This window comes from Botryllus schlosseri, chromosome 9 (assembly GCF_051294905.1).
Source record: "Botryllus schlosseri isolate E-star chromosome 9, Bs_hap1, whole genome shotgun sequence".
In the NCBI taxonomy this organism is placed as follows: domain Eukaryota; kingdom Metazoa; phylum Chordata; class Ascidiacea; order Stolidobranchia; family Styelidae; genus Botryllus; species Botryllus schlosseri.
This window is the reverse complement of record NC_137244.1, coordinates 26219011-26242446: the sequence shown is the minus strand read 5'-3', so window position 1 is coordinate 26242446 and position 23436 is coordinate 26219011. Positions and strand designations below refer to the sequence as shown.

Here is a 23436-nt window from a genome sequence, read left to right as displayed (position 1 = left end):
CGAAGCAATGGTGTATTGTTGCGAATGCGATCACATCTCAGAAATTTTGGTGGACGTTTACTGGTACTTATGCAGCTGGAAATGAGCTATTTCATATTGTTGTGTAATTTATACCTCTATTGAATCCAGAAAAGGTATTAACTCATCCTCCCGGAGGTAATTCGTTAAAAATGGTAATGGTAGGTCATATCTTTTTTCCGCTTTGGAAATTTCATACAGGTATTCGGCCCAGATGACAGCAGTCATGGACTTGAATATGAAAAAGGTATGGATTAGGATTTGGATTTGGATTTGAAGGTTCTGATTTGGATTGGATTAGAACATAGAAATTTCAAATCCGCTCATCTCTGTAACCTACGTCATGACGAGCCAAATATTTAATTATTTTACACAATTCGCTGTATTTATAGGCACATTACATAATATGAATGACAATGACGTGTAGTTCAATTTTCGCTGCTTATCTACGCCACATATCACCTCATTTTATCGCTTGCCCTTTTATTAGGGTTACTATACGTCCTTCTTTAGGAGGATTTGTCCTCCCTTTTCAGATTTTTGAAAATGTCCTTCGAGGACGCTTCAATGTCCTCCTTTTAGAGATTTTGTCCTCTTTTTTGTTTTTATAGGGCAAAATTCGACAGAGATACAGTAAATAAGCACTGAAGTAACGCTCCGACGGCTATTTCGGGAGCTGAGCTGGAAAGTTGACCTTTTTTTAGTCACCCAACTGATAATGTGTGTGAAAGAAAAACGGTATTTTGGGCGCTGAGCGAGAAAGTTGACCTTTTTTTTAGTCAACCGACCACGAAGTGGAAAAAATTTACCATTTTTTCAAGATTTTCCTTCGATATTATAAGCTTGAAAATTTTAAAAAAGTGTCCTCCTTTATCCCGATTCCAAAATACGGTAACCTTACTTTTATGTTATCTTTTATTACTTTTCATTCAGTGTGCAGTGCATGTTTCATCTTTACATCGCTTAGAATCATGTAGGTGTCTGATTTCAAAGACTACTCCAAGTCGTTTCGACGCCCCCTGTCAATATTTTCATTCGCTCAAGGCACACATACTGACAGTTATAGAACGTTTGTCGTCCAATAGCCTATGAGGTTATACAGCGAGTCCGTTGTCTACGGATAACGACTTACAATATACTCAACGGCGTCCTCCGACGACACTTTCAATTTTGTGAAAAAACAGGGCAAATCCTCTTATAAGAGGACGTATGATAACCCTAATGCAATGTGTAATCAATTAAGCAAGCTGTTCAAATACACCATTACGATTGGGAACCAAATCGGTTGCCACTAGTCGAACTTATCTGCCTTTGGCTAATATCTGGTTATCGATAGAAGTAATGGAAATGGCGTTCTGTGTATGTTTACTTCTCACCAAACACCATTTATTGCCACAATATACAAATAAAATCGACCAATCAGAATCCAAGATTACGTTGCATGAAGAATCTTTATAGCGGGGTTGCTATAGTCGAGTAAACGTTATTTTCTTCGCTTATGTCAACGGGTGAAGCGTCTTTGCCGTCGGTTATCTCTTCAAGTTTGGTGCCGGACGAAATATTCCTTTGCTCAAGCGGTCTATACCAGTGTAGCGCCAGAGAAAATGCTACAGTGGCGAATGCCTTGCAAAGAAGACCTGAAATAACAGTACATTTGAAGTTGACTATATGGTACCAAAAGTAGCTGCGCGTTGTCGTTAGTTCATATAGTTTTATAGTCGGCGATACATTGCGGTATACGATCCCCCTAGGCGCCTATGCTGGCATCAACATCATCTTTATCTTCATTGGACATGTGACAGTTTGGCAGTCCATTTATTCTTGCCGGAAATACCGCATATGGATAATTTTTAGAGGTTACAAAGACCAAAGTCTACTTTACAAATTGCCAGATCCACGAAACTATTTATTTGGGGAGCGGAATTTTGGCTTATTACTTACGTGATCACAGTGTTCCTCCAAGTTCTCAAGCCCACTAACACCCATAGCATACACAAACGCATCATAACCGCTATTTGCAATCGGGGATATCTAGAATTAATGCAACTGATCAGTATGCTTATGGTAACGATGCAGTAGGGCAACAAATCTGAACTAGTCAATTCGGGCTGTTGTTTGTGGTTTTCGTGGTGTATTTTGCATGCTCCCTCGACCCCCATGTTGCTGATTTCGTATCATTGTCGGATCGTGCATTTATTCGTGACGACCGCGTTTATCATGGTAGTAAACATGACGGTTGTCCATGTTCAATACAGCAGCGTTTTCAGGTTATTATATCGGCGCTCGTATACGCCACCTAACGAGTGCAGGAGCGCTAACACTGTTCCGCAGGAACAGTGAAAACTAAATTTTGAAACATAAGTATCGTCAGAAGTGGCCAGTAACGAAGTACTTCTACTTTTTTGAAGTAATCAAGGTGTTTTCCTCTACTTCTGGTACTTGCTCAAGTAGATCTGATTTTCGCTACTTCTACTTCGTAATATTTTGTGATCTACTTACTTACTTTTACTATTTTCAGTTTGTCAAGTAGAAGTAGTTTAATCCACCAATCAGGAAGATGGCCTGATGAATTTCGGGGCTGTTTTCACGGAGTATCAACATTTAATTTTCATAAAAGTTGAGTAAAGCCCGGAATTTTCGTCGCGTTTCGCGCTCGGTGGATACGGAGTAACCATACATGATTTCACGAAAGTATCGGTGAATATAATTTTGGTAGCGGGTTGGCGTGGTTCCGTACACACCGGATTGTCGCCCTTCGCCCATATGAAATATTTCATCACAGTATACATGGCTCATCATAACGTTTGAAACCGATGCTTCGCAATCTATAGCATTTACTTATCATATCGTAATCTAGAAGTCCATGGCGTGTCCTAATCTGGAAAAATGGTATTTGACTTTTTTAGTTTAAGAGCTGTTTTAGCATACCACCTTTGAAACTATCTGGACTATAGACATGAAATACATTTTCCGGAAATAAAGCTACGCAATATGGCATTTTTCCGATCCACCATATTTTTTATTAACGTTTAATAATCGCGCAAAATGTTTACATCGTATCCTGTACATCTTCTCTGTATTGCTCTTCGGCTAAACTACGGGTGTTATGATATGGAGTGCGCCATACCATGATATTTTCTAAAAGGTGCTGTCCGATTAAACGTAGGATTAGTATCACATTTTCATATCAATACTTTCATTTTCATCCCATCATACGGACGAATGCTTATGCTGTCGAAAATTGAATACCTCCTGGTACGCATCAATATGAATCAAGCTCGGCATCTTTCGCATAGTTCAATTTGCACCTTTTGACAATCCATGAGAACGAATTACGATCGTTTTCACAACTATACTTACTTACTTGAGTAGATTTAAGTCAGTCAATTCTACTTCTACTTCAAGTAGTTTTAGGTTGCTTATGGAAGAAGTACTTCTACTCGTACTTGAGTAGATTGTTTTGTCGCTACTTCTACTTCTACTTGAGTAGCTTTCTTGAATACTTTGACCACCTCTGAGCATCGTATAGTTGTAATGATTGAATAGATACTCTGTTTACAACTTACAAGCAACTAGGATGTAGATCGCCACGTCCGCGGTGTCATGAAGCCAGCAAGAACCCCGCTCTCCGGTACATTCGCTTTCCTGCCAAAGCTCACAAGCAACGTCGAATATCAAACCGAATACGATGGGACCCGGAATACCTCCAAGCGGTCGTATTATCCAGTACTGTACTCCTATTGCAAAAGTCTTTTGTGATTCTGGAACGCATCTAAACCATTGTATACACAGATCAAGTTTATAAATGCTACTAGACCGATATATATATACTCACCTCATTGTAATCAAAAGGATCGGTGTAACAGTCATAAAGTTGACGAGCACAATCACGAAGAAAAAGCAAAGGAACGGCAATAGGGCGTCACATGGTTCGACACACAGACCCGAGTAGGCAGCTGATTCGCTACCTCCGACGCACGAGCAGTCGACATAGATCTAGACAATTTATCGAACTCCTTGGTTTGGGAAGGAGCTGTTCAATAGGGCTCTTCAAAAATGACTTTTTTTCTCAAATCGTACTGGCTACTTGATAAAATTGTTAGGTTACCTAATTTAAGCCTACACACAAAATTTGGTTCAATTCCAGCCAGTAACCGCTTTGCTACAGGAGAAGAAAGATTCTATTTATTATATAAAAATAAATAATAGAAAATTTGAAAATTTTCTGTTCACCCCATGAAAGTGTTAGGCTGTCTATAGAAACGATGCTCACCAAATTTGGTTCAATTCCAATCAGTAAAAGCGGAGTTATTGCCGTCGAAAAATTTGGATTTGAATAAAATAATATTTACGGTGACCGATTCTTTGTTTATTTATTATAGTTGTGCTCACCGTAAATACTATTTTATTCAAATCCAAATTTTTCGACGGCAATCACTCCGCTTCCACTGGTTGGAATTGAACCAAATTTGGTGAGCCTCGTTTCTATAGACAGCCTAACACTTTCATGGGGTGAACAGAAAATTTTCAAATTTTTTATTATTTATTTTTATATTATGAATAGAAACTTTCTTCTCCTGTAGCAAAGCGGTTACTGGCTGGAATTGAACCAAATTTTGTGTGTAGGCTTAAATTAGGTAACCTAACAATTTTATCAAGTAGCCAGTACGATTTGAGAAAAAAGTCATTTTTGAAGAGCCCTACTGTTCAACCATTAAATTCTAACTGTAGTAGCCTGGGTATTTAACATTTATCAAATTGTTTGGATAATCATGAAATAGCCAACCTGATGCATAAATTTACAAACGGTACTATCTCGACCGCGGACCGCGGTGAGGTCATATCGTGACTAGTGCGGAGCAGGGACCGGAGCCGGATTGGATATCGGGCGGGATTTTTTCAATTTTAGCCGGACCGGATCGGAGTCGGATCAGCACTTTTTCTGATACGGCCGGAGCCGGACCAGTACTTTTTTGATAAGGCCAGAATATTTATGGATAAGCATGACGTTTGTAACTAAATAACCACCAATCAACCGCATGCAAGTAACCGCCAAGCCAGTGCGAAAATAAGCCAACAATATTTATAAATTCACGTCCACCGTGTTTTGCTGGGCCGGATGTCCGGCCGGACCTTTTCATTTTCGGCCGGAGCCGGATCAGTACTTTTTCCTGATACGGCCGGAGCCGGACCAGGGAATTTGTCGATCCGCTCCGCAATAATTGGGACCTAGCGTCAAATTTACGTTTGAGAGAGAGAGAGAGAGAGAGAGAGAGAGAGAGTGAGTGAGCATTCTTTTTCGCCTGCACCATCGAGATTATTTGACGACAGAGATGCGACACGACCGCAAGGTCATGCACCTATAGTTTGCACCAGAGGTTGTATCCAACCAAGTTACAAGAAGGCTCCGAGTCACAGGCCAATCTCAATTTTTTAGTTTTAGTCGAGTCATTTTCATTTCATAACTGAGTCAAGTCCGAAGTCAGCGAGCAGAGGATCGAGTCCGAGTCCAAGATCCCAATAGTGTGCTGGTTACTTTACTATTCTTGGAAATGACAATGAAATGTCCGTCCTGGCCGTCTGAGTCTCGAGTCATATGACTTGGTTCGAGTCGTGCGTAATAGCTCGAGTCCAAGTCGATTCAATACGCAAATTACCTCGAGTCGAGTCGAGTCATTTCCGTATTTTGAGAAAATGACTCGAGTCAAGTCGAGGCTTCAGAAAAGCGTGAATCGAGTCGGACTCGATTCATTCCAACCCGGGTCTGCACCCCCTTTTTTCTCTTCCGTACTATTAGTGGTTGCTATGCGCCTTGTAGAATAGGGTTACCATATTTTTGTGAAGCAAATTCCGGACACTTTTTAACGCCCACTAGCGGATTTTAAAATGAGGTATAACTCATTGACCGTCAATATGACGTCACACTGGCAAAACATTGCCCATCGACTGTACACTATACAGGAATGCAGTGGTGCCACTCCTAGTGTTTTAACACTAGATCTGGTGTTTTTTCGGTCGTCCTAGTGTTCTAGTGGTTTTTTTTTCGCAAAATTTTGCTAATCTAGTGTTTTTCGGCAATTATGCGAATACTGAATATTCTAACGTTAGACTACTTAATTATACGCTAAATTTATCGCTAATGAGGCGATTTGGTGTCTCTGGCTGTATTTGTTTTCAACAATTGTATGTGTTGGTGCAGTAACATGCAATTATTACGTAACAGGGTGGGCTGTGAATCCGTACTCATGAGCGAAAGTCTCTGAAAAAATGAAGAGCGATTTCGCTCTGATGCTCTGTCGTTTCTTGTTGAACTCAGTCTGCAGATTCGGGCAAGATTTTCATTTGCCGAGACAGACAGACAGACAGACAGTTTTATTGAACAAAATTGCAATAAAAATATAATTCATGCTGCAGCGCTACGATCCGTCGGAATTCCCGCGGATCATCCAGCCAGCTGCATTGATGGAGTGCTAATTAAGCATTGTTCAATTCGAGTCTCGCGTCATCAATAAATATTGAAAAATGTAAGCAGGCCGAAGAATAGTAAAACCAATCATTCCTCTAGCTGTGCAATTTCCCTCTGTGATATTATTTGATGAACTTGAACTATGCCAAGATCGCAAAATGAGCTGCAGGTTATCAGTCAATGCCCCCCAACAGAATTTTCGCAAAAATTGAAATCTGTGCACAATGGATTCGGTGAATCCAAATTCCATTTACTGGGGAAGCTAATGACGAATTTCTTGGCATTGCCACATTCCACTGCATTCGTGAAATTGAAGTATGCTGCACATGGAAACCTCCGCATTGTTTGGTTGAAGATGTGCGGTAGTGAGCAAGATGCCCCACAAAAGATACTTATGTTTGATGGATGGTGTACAATCGCATGATAATTTTTATGATGCCGCACAATTCGAAAGCGACAAATTTGATTTTTGTGCGCTGTTGACTTCGTTTCATTAATTTTCGTTGAATAATCATGCAGTATATCATGCATATGTATCGAATTCATGTGTGGAACACATCTTATCTGTGGATTTGTACCTTGGTCATCAAGATTACTTGGCAAGGGCAAATTTTTCCTGCAATTTACTAATCTAGTGTTTTTTCGCCAATCCAGTGTTTTTTCACGACATAATCTTGTGTTTTTCCGGGAACCTAGAGTGGCAACACTGCAGGAATGGAGTGGAACATAGGTCATGAATTGGGCCATCTGTAATGTGAGCACTGGTGATTGCTACTTGCTAGGGTCTGCAATAGATTCCTCCCCGGGCCGGATGAAATCATCTGACGGGCCGTGTCTGGCCTGTCAGGATTGTGATTGGCAGTCCTGCTATACTGTTAGGTCGGTGGGCTATCGCTATATGTGTTTTAATCAGATCCGATACAGCATTTTTCTCCTCCCCCTCCCCTTCCGCCCGAAAAAAGCACTGATCTTGATCCACCATAGGATAGTCGATGTAACTTGTTGGGCACATACTATATGCATTTGGCTGTTAAATTTTATGTATGAATTCTGTCGATAATATTGATTCTTCCATATATAAGACTACTATAAAATGCACTAGCAGGTTGCACATCCGGTGATATCCAACCTTTTATGGTCGCGACCTCATTTCCCACTCGAAAATGTTCCGTGGCAAAGCTCAAGATCACTGCGTTTCCCAGATAAAGAAGAACGACCCCAAGATTTGTAACCACTGTCTGTGATTGAAGCATCCAATCGGCCCTAACCAACTCTAGGAATATACCGTTAGCTTATAATGGCGATTACAATTAGACTTATTTCAGCAAATGATGGTTATTTATATTACTTTCGATTGCAATTTTTGGAGAGGGTGGTGCCTGGTGCCCATACTAACATCAATATACGTTGCATTAACTCGCGCGCGGCGCGAAGAATAATTTTGAATAGCATAAATCTTCTTGAAAATAGCATTGTTTATGTTGATTCACGAAAAACTTTTGAGCCTGCTTTAAGCCTTCAGAATTCAGGACATTTAGGCATAATTTAGAAATTCCTCCCGGACACAGATTTTTAAGTAAAATTCAGGACATGTCCGGGGAATTCCGGACGTATGGCAACCCTATTGTAGAATAGCTGCGGATACCAATTTTCGAGTATTCGGTCTGACCCGGCCGGGGATCGGACCCACGACCTAACGATCGAGAGGCCGGAAGCATCACCAATACACTATCTCGCTCGGAAAAAGCAAAAACTGTATACTGTTGCAGGTCTAATCATTAGATATCAATTACATCAGGGGTTTCCAACCTTTTTATGGCCGCGACCCAAAATTTCGATTTGAAAATGTTCAGCGACCCGCCGCCTCTCAATTTGGCGTGCTGATTACTCAAAAGAAATGGTCAGCACTTTCGCCCAACCCTACTCATGGCGTATGTGGGAAGTCGGAGACTATGTTCCCAGTAATATCAATTGTGAAATTATGAATTCATCAACCTCCGTCTACCACGACTGTAGCAACGTATGTAGGACTACGTCTTTTGCATCAATATCCAATCGAGGTAGCCAAGTAGTAATATGAAATCCTCCGTCCCGCAAAATACAGATAACGATCTATAAGTTATTCGGCCGCGACGAGCGTATGAGTAGTGTACGTACAAACGCAATCGTGCAAGTGTCATTGAGATTACGTGTTGTTCAATCAAGCAGGCTTTCTACGTACTCTAAGCAAATGGGACTAGAAGATGGAGGTCGCGTCGAATAACCGTGTCGAGCAAGTGAAGAAATCGTTCCAGCAATATCACAACGGATTAAGCTACGAAGACGCGCAACCGTGACACCACAGAAATACATTTATGCAGCCGGCATGCAACGAGGATAGCGGGGATTATCTTTTAACTGCAGTTCCATTTCGGTGGCTTTCTGAGGAAAATGTCAGCGGCCAAAAATTTCCCCCTGTTTGAGACCACATCATATCTAGGGCGCAGTGCCCCTTCAAACACCGGGTAAGACAGTAGGTGTCGTCAAAGAAAATTTCAGAAGCTATAACTATAGATAACTAACCTACGGATAGATGCGCAACACGATGCTCACTGATGCGAGGGTCCTGCAGATTTGTTGTCGCTTCATAGCCACTGAGCATAGCAACATATCAATATATACCAAAACCTAAATAAAATCAAAAAATGGGTTCGCGACGATAGAAGCCTGGGAATACGTGTATTAGAGAATTACAGGATCAGCATTTTGAGTTCTAGCTGGACAGGAATCCGGAACATTTTTCTGACGCAGGATTAGATCCTGATTCGCACATTTTTGCCGAATGCCGGGATCAGGACAGGATTTTATTTCAAGTGCAGCCGTTTTTTAATTCGACGCGTTCGCGTTGCACTTTGACACCAATTCATGCTACCCGTAGTTATTCCAACTGAAACAATTTCACGTTACCTCATCCTGCTGCGTTACACAGCCTGCAAAACAGGCCGAGAAGTAGGTCAAGTTATCGGACCCACACACCGGAGAGAAATACTCTCCCTGACAACCGCATTGCGCGTTGCATGATGCTGATAAGTCCCCGATTACTTGAGAATCCCTGAAAATGTTGCAGATTTTAATTGCTTGTTGGTACATAAAATACTATTAGCTATTAGAAGGTATTAGAGTTGGAAAATTTTGAATTTATAAAAATAAAAAAAATAAAATTTTACTGCCACCATAAGTAACAAATTTGGCTCAATTCCATCCAGTAGAAGCGAATTTATTGGAGTAAAAAATTTTGGATTTGAAAAAATAGTATTTACGGGAATAACTTCCCTTCTTTAGTTTGGAATTGATCCAAATTTGGTGCGCAGCCTTTTTACAGCCAACCTAACAATTTTACCGAATAGCAGGTAAAATTTGAAGAAAATATGTTTCTTATGCAGCAAAACCACTTACTTATATCAACTTGGATTTTGAGAAGTATAAGGTAGTTGTAGGATAGGTTTGCATCACTGAGAAGGTCCGCGTGAATTAGCTCCTGAATCTCGGTAACGTAATATATTTTCGACGATCGAGCTTATTCGCTATTTCTAAAATCACACGTCACGATTATGAATCGCGCACTAGCAGCGCACCTCTGACTCACTACTAAAAACATGCATCGCAGGGGCCAAATCCACTATTTAAAACTGTTTGAATACTTTTACAAATTTCATTTTATACTTTGACTTGATGTAGTTTTGAAATGTCTTCATAGTTATTACTCCTACTTGTATTTCAATAGAAGTTTACGGTGTTAAGAGTACGTCTCCACGAACATCAAGGATTTGAACATATGTAATGCCATATCGACACCAAAAAGTCTATATGACCTATAATTAGTACAGATGTACAGGATCAAGACAGGAATCCACCAAGTTTTCCTCAAACAATATCGGATCCGGATTCAAATTTTTACCCGACTACCGGATCTGGATCAGAAAAGGATTATAAATTTATAGTACATGAAAGTGACTCTCTGTTTGCTTGCTTCGATGTTTCTATGAACTTTGACTTAGCTGGCATCAGCATTGCGCCACTATCCGGATATCGAAAAACCATGATCCTTACATCTCTAAAATTTAGGGTAGTATAAAAATACCTTTTTCTTCAAATTTTACCGGCCATTTGATAAAATTGTTATGTTAGCTAACAATACGATGCTCACCCAATTTAGCTTAATTCCAACCTGTGGAAGCGAGGCTACTAGATTAATCACTAAAAAATAAACTTTAAAATTTACTATCAATCCCATGGAATTGCTATATTATTTTTGAACTTCGTATAAAATTTTAAATTTTCCGTGGAAAGTTAATGGAAAATATTACTTACGGGTATGGGACGGTAGTTCCCGCAACGGCTGTGGTCGGACAGTACAGCAAGCACACGGGCACAGAGCACAAGACCGCGAGGCAGCACATGATGCACATTTTTAAAAGTTCCGGCGTTTTCAATTTCATTCGATTGATTATGATCGGAGGTATTATCATCCCTATGGTCCCACCGGGCACCGCGATCACACCTGAATGTAAAAAATATCTGTTGATTGTTGGCGGATCCAGAATTGGAACTCTAAAACGGGTTTTCACGGGCTGGGCATTATCCTATGCATGTATCTTACCGCGAGACCATGGAGTGGTGATGGGTTTAGCGCGTGACACAATGAAAACGGACAGTTGAGAATTCGACGCTATCACAGTGGTTCTCAAACTTGTTGTCTTCGCGGTCCCCTTTGGACCGTCACTGACCACCGCGTACCCCCAAGTCTTAGTTCCCATTTACCTCTATTGTCGCGCAACGGTAATCTAACTTCTGCAATTATTCACTGTAGGCTAGTGATCAACAATAGCACAATCACCTTTCTTGGAAATAGCATCATACTATTTATGTAGAAATTGGGAAGACTTTTTATTATTTCAAAGCTACTTCTGTAGCTGCATTTCTTGTAATACGGGGTCATATCTTGAAAATCCGCGCCGTCGATTCCATACGAACAAGTGCCAAAAATCCATTTTCACAAGGATAGGTGGCGGCGAATGTAATGATAATGCGTAACTTTTCCGACGACACCTTTGGCTATGAACGCAACATTCATGGATCAATATAGCGTCCAGCCATTTCTATCTAGCAACTCAACTTGAAGTTATTCTGGAAAAGCGGTCGTGCATATCATAGGAGAAAATGGATCTCTTCAAATATTTTTAATTAATCAGATCAGTTTCTACTATTTAGCAACATAAATAACCAACCAATAGCGAATGGTTATATAGGCTACAGAAGAAAAAACGTCGATTGGTGATAATGATTGGCGCATACCGTTTGAAAATTAAATTGAAAAACAAATAAGTAAACGCTGTTCAGTCGCAAGCAAGTGGTCTGAAATATTCGATTCACACCAAGAGAACGGGGTTTCTGAATTCTGAGGAAAGTTTTGTTTTCTTGTTCCACCTTTGGGTGTCGTGAATGCACAGTGTTTTTATTCTAAATTTTACTGTCAACCCCATGCAATTTTTGAATTGTCTAAAAGCGGGGTCGCCAACTCAAAACGGGTCGCGGGCCACTTTCCAAACTTCGTGGAGGCCGCGGGCCGCATGAATTCGATATCGATATAAAATAGGCAACCACGCTCTAAAACTCTACGTCAGCACAACGGTGAGCTATCCAACATAGGCGATGGGCATATTTGACCACAAAAGAAATAATATTTCATTAAAGGAATACAAATACAACAAAAAATCATTATTACCAATTATATTTTATTTTGAACTGTGAGCTGCGTGCACGATAGCTGGAAACGTTTTTCAACGACTAAGGAATCGATATTGGGACTATAGCGAGGTACGTTATGAGCTGAAAGACCATCTCCACGTAAAGCTTGATCTTGTGGGAACCCTAAGCCAGTGGTTCTCAAACTTTTTTAGACACACACCCCTTTATGATACTGAAAAGTCGTCATATCACAAAATGCAACCAGAATGCTGGCAATCCCAACGGCTAGTTTGATTGCATGGAAGGTTATGGCTGTTGATAACATAATTCTATAAGATGAATTCCGGACTATAAACATAGCAATAACTATGAAACAGAGGTAAATCGCGTAGAGCACGAAAAAAATTTCATTTGAGCGCATCTCCGCCTCCCCTTCAGATGCTTTCGCGCTCCCAGTTTGGGAACCACTGCCATAAGCCGTTTTCTATGCGTCTCGGTCTTGGCAGTGTTTGGGCCATTGCAAGTCAAGACGATATGCCCATTCACATCAGCTGATTCTCCCTCGATGGAATGTTGTTGCCATCACCACAGCCGTTTTAGCTATAATGACGAATAGTGATGTTGGGCACAAGAGAATAGCTTATTTGGAAACAACAACAACAACAACAACAACATGTTGAAACTGTAATTAATTCCAGCATTTCAAATTGGGTTTCTGAGCTTTCTTCCTAAATCTCAAATCTGGTCGCGGGCCGCAGAATATGACTTGGCGGGCCGCGTGTTGGTGACCCCTGGTCTAAAAGAACGAAGGTTAACATTTTTTGCTCACTTCCCACCGGTAGAAGCGAAATTGTTGCAGTTGAAAGTTTGGATTAGCAAAAACAGCCTGGACGGTGGATAATTCCTGAATTATCTACGAAAATCTCAAATAACTTCGCTTCTACCGGTTGGAATTGAGTCAAATCTGTTTACATCGTTTTTGTAAACACTCTATCAATTTCATGGGGCAGCCAGTAAAATGGAAAAAAAAGTATTTTATAATAAATTATAATAAAAATAGCTTCGCGATCACCGGCTGAAGTAGATTCAAATTTGGTGAGTATATCGTTTTTCAGGGACCTTGACGAGTTAATCGCCTAGCAAGCAAGATTTGCAAAAAAAGTTTATTTTGGACAACCGAAATTCACTTTTTCGCTAAGAGTGCGGGAGCAGTGCACTGTCCGCGGGATCATACTGACGCTGGGAATGGGAATACGCAGGTCCTTGTGTATATTATAACACTATTTGAATTTGAACATCGACATCGGATCTTGTGGCGAGAAAATTGTGCCGCGCTCATGCCTAACGCAGCAAAGTTTATATTAGTGAGCACCTGCATAAAGGCCAGCTTCAGCAGCAGTGAGGTTGAATTGCGTCTGAATATATTTCGGCAGAAACGCTGTAAAAGCGGCGACGACGAACGCTTCCGCTGCTCCGCCAAGCGTCGTGAACAGGAAGGGGGCGTTTCGAAGCATGAGGTATGTCGCGCGAGGCAAGTCCTTGATTGATTCACCGAATCCTTCCTTCTCTACCACATCGCTTGATGCTCCCGCATGCGTTTCGGATTCTTTCACCGATCTAATCACGGCGCTACCTGAGAAATGTCAGTTGGATACTTGGACAATTAGATAATTCTTGTTGTCTAACTAGCGTCTGGACCAGTGTTTCTTAAAGTTTTTAACCTTCATACCCCTTGGGCTGTCATGAGATGTTTCTCGCGCACCCCCTATCCAGGATCGAAACAGCACTTTGTCAAGCCACCCTCAAAGGCTGGTCTTGGGCCCACATAGGGTTTTGCACACAACTCATGTGGATTTCAGGGAAATGAGACATTTCAGCGACTGGAGATATTAATATCGGCGGTTTCGCCGATGCGCTGTGATTTTGGGGTCCAAATATTAATCGCCGCCCGTCGGTGCACCGAAATGCCACTGGTCTTAGCGTGCTCTCGGGTGGTAATTACGGTCAGGCCGAAATGTCAGAGTGTGATAATCCCGCCCCGGCAGGTTTCACAGCCCTGGACTAAAGCAACGTAATGGTCTCAAGGCACCATTCTCTCGTAATTGCGAAAAAAAGTCTCGACTCATTTCTGTAACTAATGTTGTAGCCTATCTCTCATTAAGCCTACTATTATTCTGTCGGAGGGATTGGCATACCCAATTTCAAGCAAGAATGCTCTTTGAAAGAGAATCGCTCGAGGCGAGAAGAAAATTTTCAACTTTATGTTATTTTACAAAGTAGCCTATACTATTAAAGTGTTTTAATCAATGAAATGTTTCTAATAAGCTCTAATTTTAATTCCAATCAAACATCCGGTTTTCACGAAAATGCTATCTACATGAGAGCTGTATAGTGCGAAACGTGCCAAGCTTGCTGTACAGTGTAAATCCATTTGCTGTTCTCGTGCTTATGAGTATGAACTTAAAAATTGTGTAGCTGTAATACTAATTCTAGTCTAATTTGAAAAAGCTGAAAATTTTCTAGTTGTCCAGACCTTTTTCCAAGTATAAGAGAAAGGTTCTAAAACTACTGCTGGGATATCGTCAGTATCCGATAGCATGGCTATTTAATATTTATGTGGAGTTTGAATATTTATAACACGATCCTCTATCACAGACACATAGGTGGTCACTGGTCATGCAGTAACGAAGTACGTCAATACTTTTTTGAAGTCTTCAAGTAGATTTTGTCTACTCCCGCTATTCACTCGCGTGGTAATGATACACTACTTCCAATGCTGCTTAACAGTTTTTGATATTTAAACAAAATTAAACCCGAGTACACATTTTTACTTACTTAGAAATCGCCCCTTCCACCTGTACTTTGCTGGATGATTACGACCCTACTACTTGACTACGAAACATGACTACGTTAACCAGCTATGCACAAACCTAAGCCTATTAAACGATATTAGTTGGTTCGTTCAATAGCGCTATTTCTGCGGTGAAATATAACAGAATTAGGTAGGTAATATCCTATAGCGCGCTCACCATACGTTTCTTATACACCAACGCAAGCGATATAACTCTAATTATGACTGATAGATCGATTGATTAACATATTCATACATCTTATTAAACCCGAATATTTTCGGCTGACACTCCTCATGGGGTAATCGTCAGCAACTAGTGGAGAATGGGAAAGAACATTGCATATCAACAATCGTATTAATCGACATATGTCACCTGGTAACTGCTTCGGAAATCCAGACATTGGTATGGAAACAAATAGCCACGCCACGACCGCTGCTACCAGATAAGCAACCCACCAGGCCCCGACCCATCGTGGATCCGATGATTCCAATTCTATTCTGCGAGCAGGAAAGAAATGTTAGCGATATTTGCATCAGGTTATGGCTGCTGGCTGTATGCCCTGTATGCCCTCCTCATTGCCAATCAAGCAGATCACAAAAATATGTGAGAGGACACGCGATGGTTTGCGAATTAAATTTAAACACAAGTTCTTGAAGATTAGTCCCTATATGCAGTCAGATATTGTCTATACTTAGACCTTGCATCCAATTACCAAGAGCTTAGAACGCGTTATTTAATACTATTGTAATATTAGTAATGTTACGGCCGAATGGCATACAGACAAATTCAAAATGAGCAATGGAGCATTGAACGATACTCACAATCACCTGAGTAATAGTTGGACAACTAGGAAATATTTAGCTGTTCCAAATAATACATTAGAATTGGAGTGATAGCTACAAAGTTTTATCCATATTAGATTAAAATTATAGAATTACTGAGTTCGCAAAAACTCAGTTATTGAATTGAATTAATCAATAGTCAATCGATAATTCATTCCAAATTAGAAAGAAACACAAAAAATCAAGTTATCTCCATATCAAAATCAAAGTCAATTCTTCTAAGCACGAGAATGGCAAATGTATGTAGTATTTTCAGGACAACCATCAATTTGACTAGAATTAAAATTAGAGCATATAAATTTCTAACGTTAACGTTTCATAAATTCGATTAGAATTAGATTGCACCAACATTTAGCCCAATTAGTTTAATTAGACAACTAGAATTATCTATTTGTCCAGGTCTGGCGCAAGTCAGGCGACACAATAATTCTTACTATGATAACATATATCGATCTAATATTACAATATATAGGCCCTTTGGTATTATATACAGACTATATATAGAGTTACCATATTTTGAGATTCGAGAAAGAAGACACTTTTGACAAGTAGCATTAACACACATTAAACGGAAAAATGGGATATCTCTTAAGAAAATTGACGATCGGTCGGAATTTGAATAAAAGAAAAAAGTCAAATTCCGAGTCGACACCTAAAAGCCGGATTCCCCGCCCAATTTAGGTTGGGTTGACCTGTTTATTGGTCAACCTTCGCATCAATTACATTTCAACCCACAGTTGACGTATATTTTGTGCGATATGACCTTTTTGGTTTGTTTTTATGTACTCCTCTGACAAGCAACGTAATAAAAGACTGCGGATTCTAATTTCTGTTTTCTTGAAAAAAGAGGACAAATCCTCTTAAAATAGAGCATATGGTATCCCTACTATACGAAGAGTTGCTCATACTCTTCTGGCTCCGTGGTGTCAAAATCAACATAAAAAGTCAAGGAAATGGCACCGACGACATAACCGAGACATGGTCCGATGATGGTGGTTGCATTAGCGATTCCTGAAACAAAATGCATTTTCTGATAACGGTACGAACAGTTTCTAACCACACGCTATCAAAATACCAATGTACAAGGCCGATTTCTCTTTCGGTAGGCTGTCTTCGAGTATTGTATACCCCACAGTATAGATCGATATGCAACCGAATCCTTGGATGATCATAGCGATCATGAACACGTAGAAATAATCATCTAATCGTTCTTCTTCTTCAGAGATTCCGGTATCGTTGCAGTCAATAGGTTTGCTCGTCACATCGCAGAGCGCTGATAATTTAGGGAAATCACACTGCGTGGATTGTTATGTATCTGTAAACCAGACTTGGACAACTAGATAATTCTAGTTGCCTAACTAGACTAATTAGTACGAAATACCGGTAAACTAATTCTAATCTAATTTGTGAAATGCTTTAATCCTCTGATTTTAATTCTAATTTGGTTTTCCTGAAAATTCTACTTTAGCTGCGGTGTTTTCCAGCAAAGTATCTAAGCAAAATAGTTGATTCAAGCGATTCAGCAGAAGATGTGAAGAAGCTGCAAGATGGAAACAACTCCCAGAATCGCTTCGCCCTCACCTTGAGATTGTATATAAAGTTTTTTTGCGAATTCAGTAGTTCTAATTCTAATCCAATCAAAAAACTGCTACAATTCCAATTCTAATCTAATTTGAAAAAAAATATATTTTTAATTCAAATTCTAATTTAGTTTGGTAAAAACTGTGTATCTACAATTGTACTTATAATCTATAGTTTGGTACCCACTGTTTAGCTATAATTATAGTTACAAGCTAATTTGGAAAAACCTGTGTAGCTACAATAGAATTCGAATCGAACTTGGAAAGAGCTGTATATTTGTAATTCCAATTATAATCTAATTGGGAATAAAATGTGTAACTGTAGTTCTAATCCTAATATAATGTAGAACAGCTGAACATTTCCCAGTTGTCCAAGTCCGTTGTATACTATAATAGCATTTCTTTTAACAAACTTTACTTGAGTAATTGCTTCCGTAGACGTATTGCCCGGTCGTGAAATGCGGCAGAGAGAATATCAGGGCAGCGACGCCAAATATCACCGAACTGATCGCCAGCATGCGCGGTCTGTGACCTTTGTTCCCGTAAAACGTAACGAAGAGACACAGCGTGAAATAGCCGATGTCGTAACTGATTACGATTACGCCGGCTTGGAAACTTTGCAGCCGAAAACGACGCTCCAGCGTGGAAAGGATCACGTTGGTGTGACCATTTACCAGCACACCTAAATGTGAAGGTTGAAGGTTATAGATTATATTGCATATGTATACTACGTAGGACGAACAAAGAATATAATGCCAATTCTTCATCATATTTAATATAATTTGGTATTTAATGATAAAAAAATCATCTCTAATTACACGCGGAAATCATTAGATTCAATAATACTCTATTCAGATGGGACTACACCTGATCAGATCATAGAGCACAGCCCTAATTGCAACAAATAATGCCAATGGGCGGAGATAATAAAGTTAGCTGATCCGGAAGAATGGTAATCGTGTGATTAAATCAGGGGTGGCCAACCTGCGGCCGTAGAAGGAAATTTGTGCGGCCGTCGTCACTTAATTCAATTAGTATGTGTTGGCGGCCGTCGCCATGCAAATTGAATTTACGAATTCCCGAAATTTTGAGAGATGTTAATTATTCTTGAAATTTTCTTCGCCCTGCGCGCGACACAAGACTGCTTCATTTTTCGATTTTAGTATAGTAACGCCATTTGCAATCTGAGCCCTACAATGCTATGTGGGTCCATATATAAATATCAACTTGGAATCGTGTGCTCCTCACGAAAGAAATTTGTTTCTGATCCGATTGGACGATTCCAATATCTTTCCACTATACCGACATTCTGACAATCCTGATGTGATGTCAACAATTAAGAGCATGCAACAAAGTGACTAATAACAATTGGCCCACCCGAAGGTCCATCATAATTTATAACTTGGCATACATTTTCGAAATAACCGCTTCCATCAACTTTACCGATAAATCTGATCACATGGGCTGTGAAAGTAGAAATGTGTGATAGTAATATGTGAAACTATACTAACATTAATGACGAAATTCACTCGTTAATCTGAAAAAACTTTCGCGCTTCACGCGGCAATGACGGTTCCCTGATGCTTTGTACTTCACAACTAGTCATTTCGGTGCGTATAGTAAGCGGTATCAATAGATGGATTCATCCGGAGTTCGCCGGAAATGGACCTAGACAGTATAACATGGGTATTTGGCGTCCAGTTAGTTAATTACTACTATCCCCTTGAGTGCAGCCGTAGGCAACACGAGAAATCGAAATGCGGCCGTGACTAGCAAAAAGGTTGGCCACCCCTGGATTAAATACTGCTAATCGCGACACATAAAGTTGGAAAAGGTTACGCGCGATGGTTAGTCGAGGTGTCCCGAGTTTTCAATCAAATGGCGTTATCTGTTGCATCATAATGCGAAAACGCTTATATGCGGTCAGTTGTCAATTTGTTGAATGAAACAGCAGCCTGCTGCCACTGTTATAGGTCGAATCATAGTGTCCTATATGGTGTCGACACAAGCAAATCTCACGGCTCAGTGAAATTGTATCACGTCACAATTTCCATTTGGCTACAGGCATTCGACGGTCGTTTTTGACCGGCTTGCCGAGCATTAAATTTGGTATAACGGGTATCAATCGAAAGCTGACTCTGCACTGATTACGAAAATATGAATTTTATTCCGCTCGTGGCCCTGGAACTCCCACAATCAGCCTCGAATTTTTCAGTGTTATGGAGATTGGCATTGGGACGCAACAATGCTGTCTGGCGAAACGAGAAAGAAGCTCATGACGCAACATAGCTGTCTGGCGAAACGAGAGTGTAGCTCAAGAGAAAAAGGTCTAAAAAGCATTGCTGCGTCCCAATGCCAACCTCCATAACAATGAAAAATTCGAGGCTGATTGTGGGGGTTCCAGCGCCGCAAGCGGAATAAAATTTATATTTTCGTCATCAGTGCAGAGTCTGCTTTCGATTGATACCCGTTTTACCAAATTTAATGCTCGACAAGCCGGTCAAAAACGAGCGTCAAATTGCCTGTAGCCAAATGGAAATTGTGACGTGATACAATTTCACTGAGCCGTGAGATTTGCTTGTGTCGACACCATGTAGGACTTATGGTCGAATTATCATCATCGCGAGATGAAAGTCATGTCCGATTCGTACGGTACAGCTAAGAAACGGATCACAGAATATTGATATCGCTCTGCAATGGCGGGTACATAATTCGTTGATTGTTTAGTGAAGTCATTACCTAGGAGACAATCGGCACGGTCAATATCGGAAATATTTGTGTGTACGTGTCAGGGTTGTAATGACTCGAGTCATGACTCGACTCGAGTCAGACTCGAGTCACGATTTTCAGATGACTCGACTCGACTCGAGTCATTTTCTCAAAATACGGAAATGACTCGACTCGACTCGAGTCAATCAGTGTATTGACTCGACTTGGACTCGAGTCATTGCGCATGACTCGAAGCAAGTCATTGACTCGAGATTCAGACGGCTAAGATCGACATTTCATTGTAATTTCGAAGCCAACACACTATTGGGATTTCGTTTGTTGGTACTGGTGCTTGAAAATGCGACCAGAAACTGCTAAAAGTGAGGAAAATTGATATATTATGAATGCGAACCATTCAATATCACCAAACAGAGTTAAAAAAGTGGGTTTAGGAAGACTTTAACTGGAAACTGAGCAGTCAAAACACAATGACTTGGACTCGGACTCAAGTCATAATACCATGACTCGGACTCGATCCTCTGTTCGCTGACTTGGACTCGGACTTGACTCGGTGGGAATTGAAAATGACTCGACTTGACTCGAGTCAAAAATATAAAAGTGAGATTGACTTGTGACTCGGAGCCTTGTGACTTGGTTACAACCCTGGTACGTGTAGGTATGGTACGCCTCGCAGTGTGCGCAGTTTTTATAGATAACTTTATCTATAGCAGAGCGGTCTCAAACTCAAATGTGCTCGCGGGCCAATTTTCCAGTTTTTACGACGCCGTGGGCCGCAGCATCAATAAGGGTATTCCATGTCTTTCCAAGTAGGCCTTAGTTGACGGGATGAAATTGTCCTATTGAAAGTGAGTCGATCCAGCATACTGACATTCAACACGCATCATAAAAATGTTATTTACTCTTGTCTCAATTTAGGCCTGGCATGAAAAAAATCATAGACGCCATGTGAGCGGAAAAATATATAATGCTATCATCAAAGCTATCACGTTATAATTTTGCAGCTACTATGAATATTGTGAATTCAACAGATTGATAATAGAGATTGGTCTGATATCACAGCATTTGGGGTTTAGCAGTGTAACCCAGTCCAGGATTCGCGTATACTCCTCACGAGTGGGTTATTGAGCTCGTGGTCAATTACCTTCGAATATCAGAGCGGAAAAATAACATTATGAATACAATAATCAATGTGTCATAGTTGTAGAAATTCCGGAACGCCGAACAACCCATTGTTGATACATCGTTTGGAGCGTACCGCTACGGCAATCAGTACATTTAAGTGGCCTTAATAACATGGTTTAGCGACCCAAGATGTAACTAATAGATTGCGAATGGTTGCGATAACTACTTGCTTAGTAAGCGAAATACCAAGCTGCGACCTTCTGATCTATTACTATTCCCATGACTCCGTGTCCACTCGGGTCATTTTCATTTGGCCATCGAGTCAGCCTGAGTCCGAGTAATTCTAATAAAGGTCGCGTCCAGTCTAACTCACAAATTTCAGTCACGAATCGTCTATAAGCATAGTGCTGTAGATGACTATCGTCTAAGGGTCAAGGTTTATCATCATGAATTGGAAAAGTGTCGAAATAAAGTGAATCTTCTGCTGCATGGGCGCGGATAGTGAAGTTTGATAAATAGTTTCAGGCTTTCGGAGCAATTTAAGAGCGAATTTTCATTTTAAAACTTGAAAAGATATATGTTGCACATATATATTGTAAAATTAATGAAAATCTAAAATGTCTTCGCGGGCCGCGTGTTTGAGACCTCTGATCTATAGTTTGTTCCGGTTCGTTAAATCATGAGATTAAAGGGGCACTGCACTCTAAAATTGATGTGGTCTCAAATTGAAGGGCAAAACGAAAGACAAATTTTGGCCACAGCCGTTTTCTTCAGAACGCCACCGTAATGGAGCTGTAATGTATTGAAATTTCCAGAGTTGCAGCACGCTCCAGCAGTCACGCAGAGATCAAACTTTATATAGTTGTCAGCCCATGCTCTGAAGGAAATATGTCGTACACGCCAAGGTGGTTTAAATACCGCGTTCAACGGAAGATGTCCAGTCAGGAGATTTATGTCAAAATCGGGCCTATAGTGTATTCTATTTCCTTCATAACATCGGCTAACAACTATATAAAGTTCGATCTCGATCTCGTCCAAATATCATATGATCGACCGAAAAGATCATCGCTCTATCAAATATGCCGGACCTGATGTATGGAACAGTATCCCGCCGGCCATCCGACAGTCGACGAGCATGTCCACATTCAAGTCGAAATACAAGCAATTACTACTAAATAAATACAGTCCATCCTCAAGATTACCGGACCACGACTGACCTATCGATCTCGCTTCCCATGACATGCCGCCCTATTTATTGTCGCTTTCTTTTTTCTATACTATCTTCTTTACTTTCATTCAGTGTGCATGCCTCCTCTTTAGATCGCCTAGGCCAAGGTGGGTGTCAGATTCCATAGACTGCTCCTTGTCGCTTCGACATCTTCCTGTCTTTTCATTGTATCGCATTTTTTGTGGTGTATTGAACTGATAAAATTGCTAATAAACCAATGATGATCTCTGCGTGACTGCCGGAGCGTGCTGCAACTCAGGAAATTTCAATACATTATAGCTCCATTACGGTGGCGTTCTGACGAAAACGGCTGCGGCCAAAATTTTTCTTTCGTTTTGCCCTTCAATTTGAGACCGCATCATTTTTAGAGTGCAGTGCCCCTTTAACACTAACTTTATGCGCTGCGATCAACCGGTATCCTTAATCCTGGGTTGATAAATCCTGACGAACGCGATAATCGACTTTATTGCTAATCCAACAATATTATCTCCGCCCTAAATTGAATAATCGCGTTAATTCTATGTGCTATTTCAAATAAACAGAACTCTCACCTTGCGTGATTAAAAATATTGAATAAACGCATAAATATCCGGCCGGATTATTGAATTTTTGTAGGAAACGCGGACGAAACGACGACCATCCACAATCCCCCTCGTCCTCTATTCCGTTTATTTCGCTTTCCTTTGATTTCTCATCTTTAGCTCTTTCAAGGGACCCTGACATTATCCTTGGTGTTACAGGCGGATAACCATGAAACGATACGTGAACTAACCCAGGAGCCGTTCCTATATGCCCTCACCTGCGTTTCGGGTTTGATCAATACTATGTACGTGTAGTACAATATGTGTACTGTGTTTTTGTATATTATATG

The 23436-nt window shown here is 40.5% G+C and overlaps 1 protein-coding gene across 1 annotated transcript; it reads right to left on the bottom strand.

The window, feature by feature from the left end:
• Positions 1 to 1371: 1371 nt before the first annotated feature.
• On the bottom strand, positions 1372 to 23385 carry LOC145446787 (solute carrier organic anion transporter family member 4C1-like). Its single transcript, XM_080325154.1, has 11 exons — positions 23117 to 23385; positions 17904 to 18167; positions 16981 to 17178; positions 16814 to 16916; positions 15436 to 15560; positions 13584 to 13844; positions 10835 to 11024; positions 9431 to 9575; positions 3854 to 4014; positions 3585 to 3790; positions 1372 to 1655 (listed from the first exon to the last, which is right to left on the bottom strand). Exons 1-11 carry the CDS (start codon positions 23286 to 23288, stop codon positions 1471 to 1473), a joined length of 2010 nt encoding a protein of 669 aa, XP_080181280.1. The 5' UTR covers positions 23289 to 23385; the 3' UTR covers positions 1372 to 1470.
• Positions 23386 to 23436: the final 51 nt, after the last annotated feature.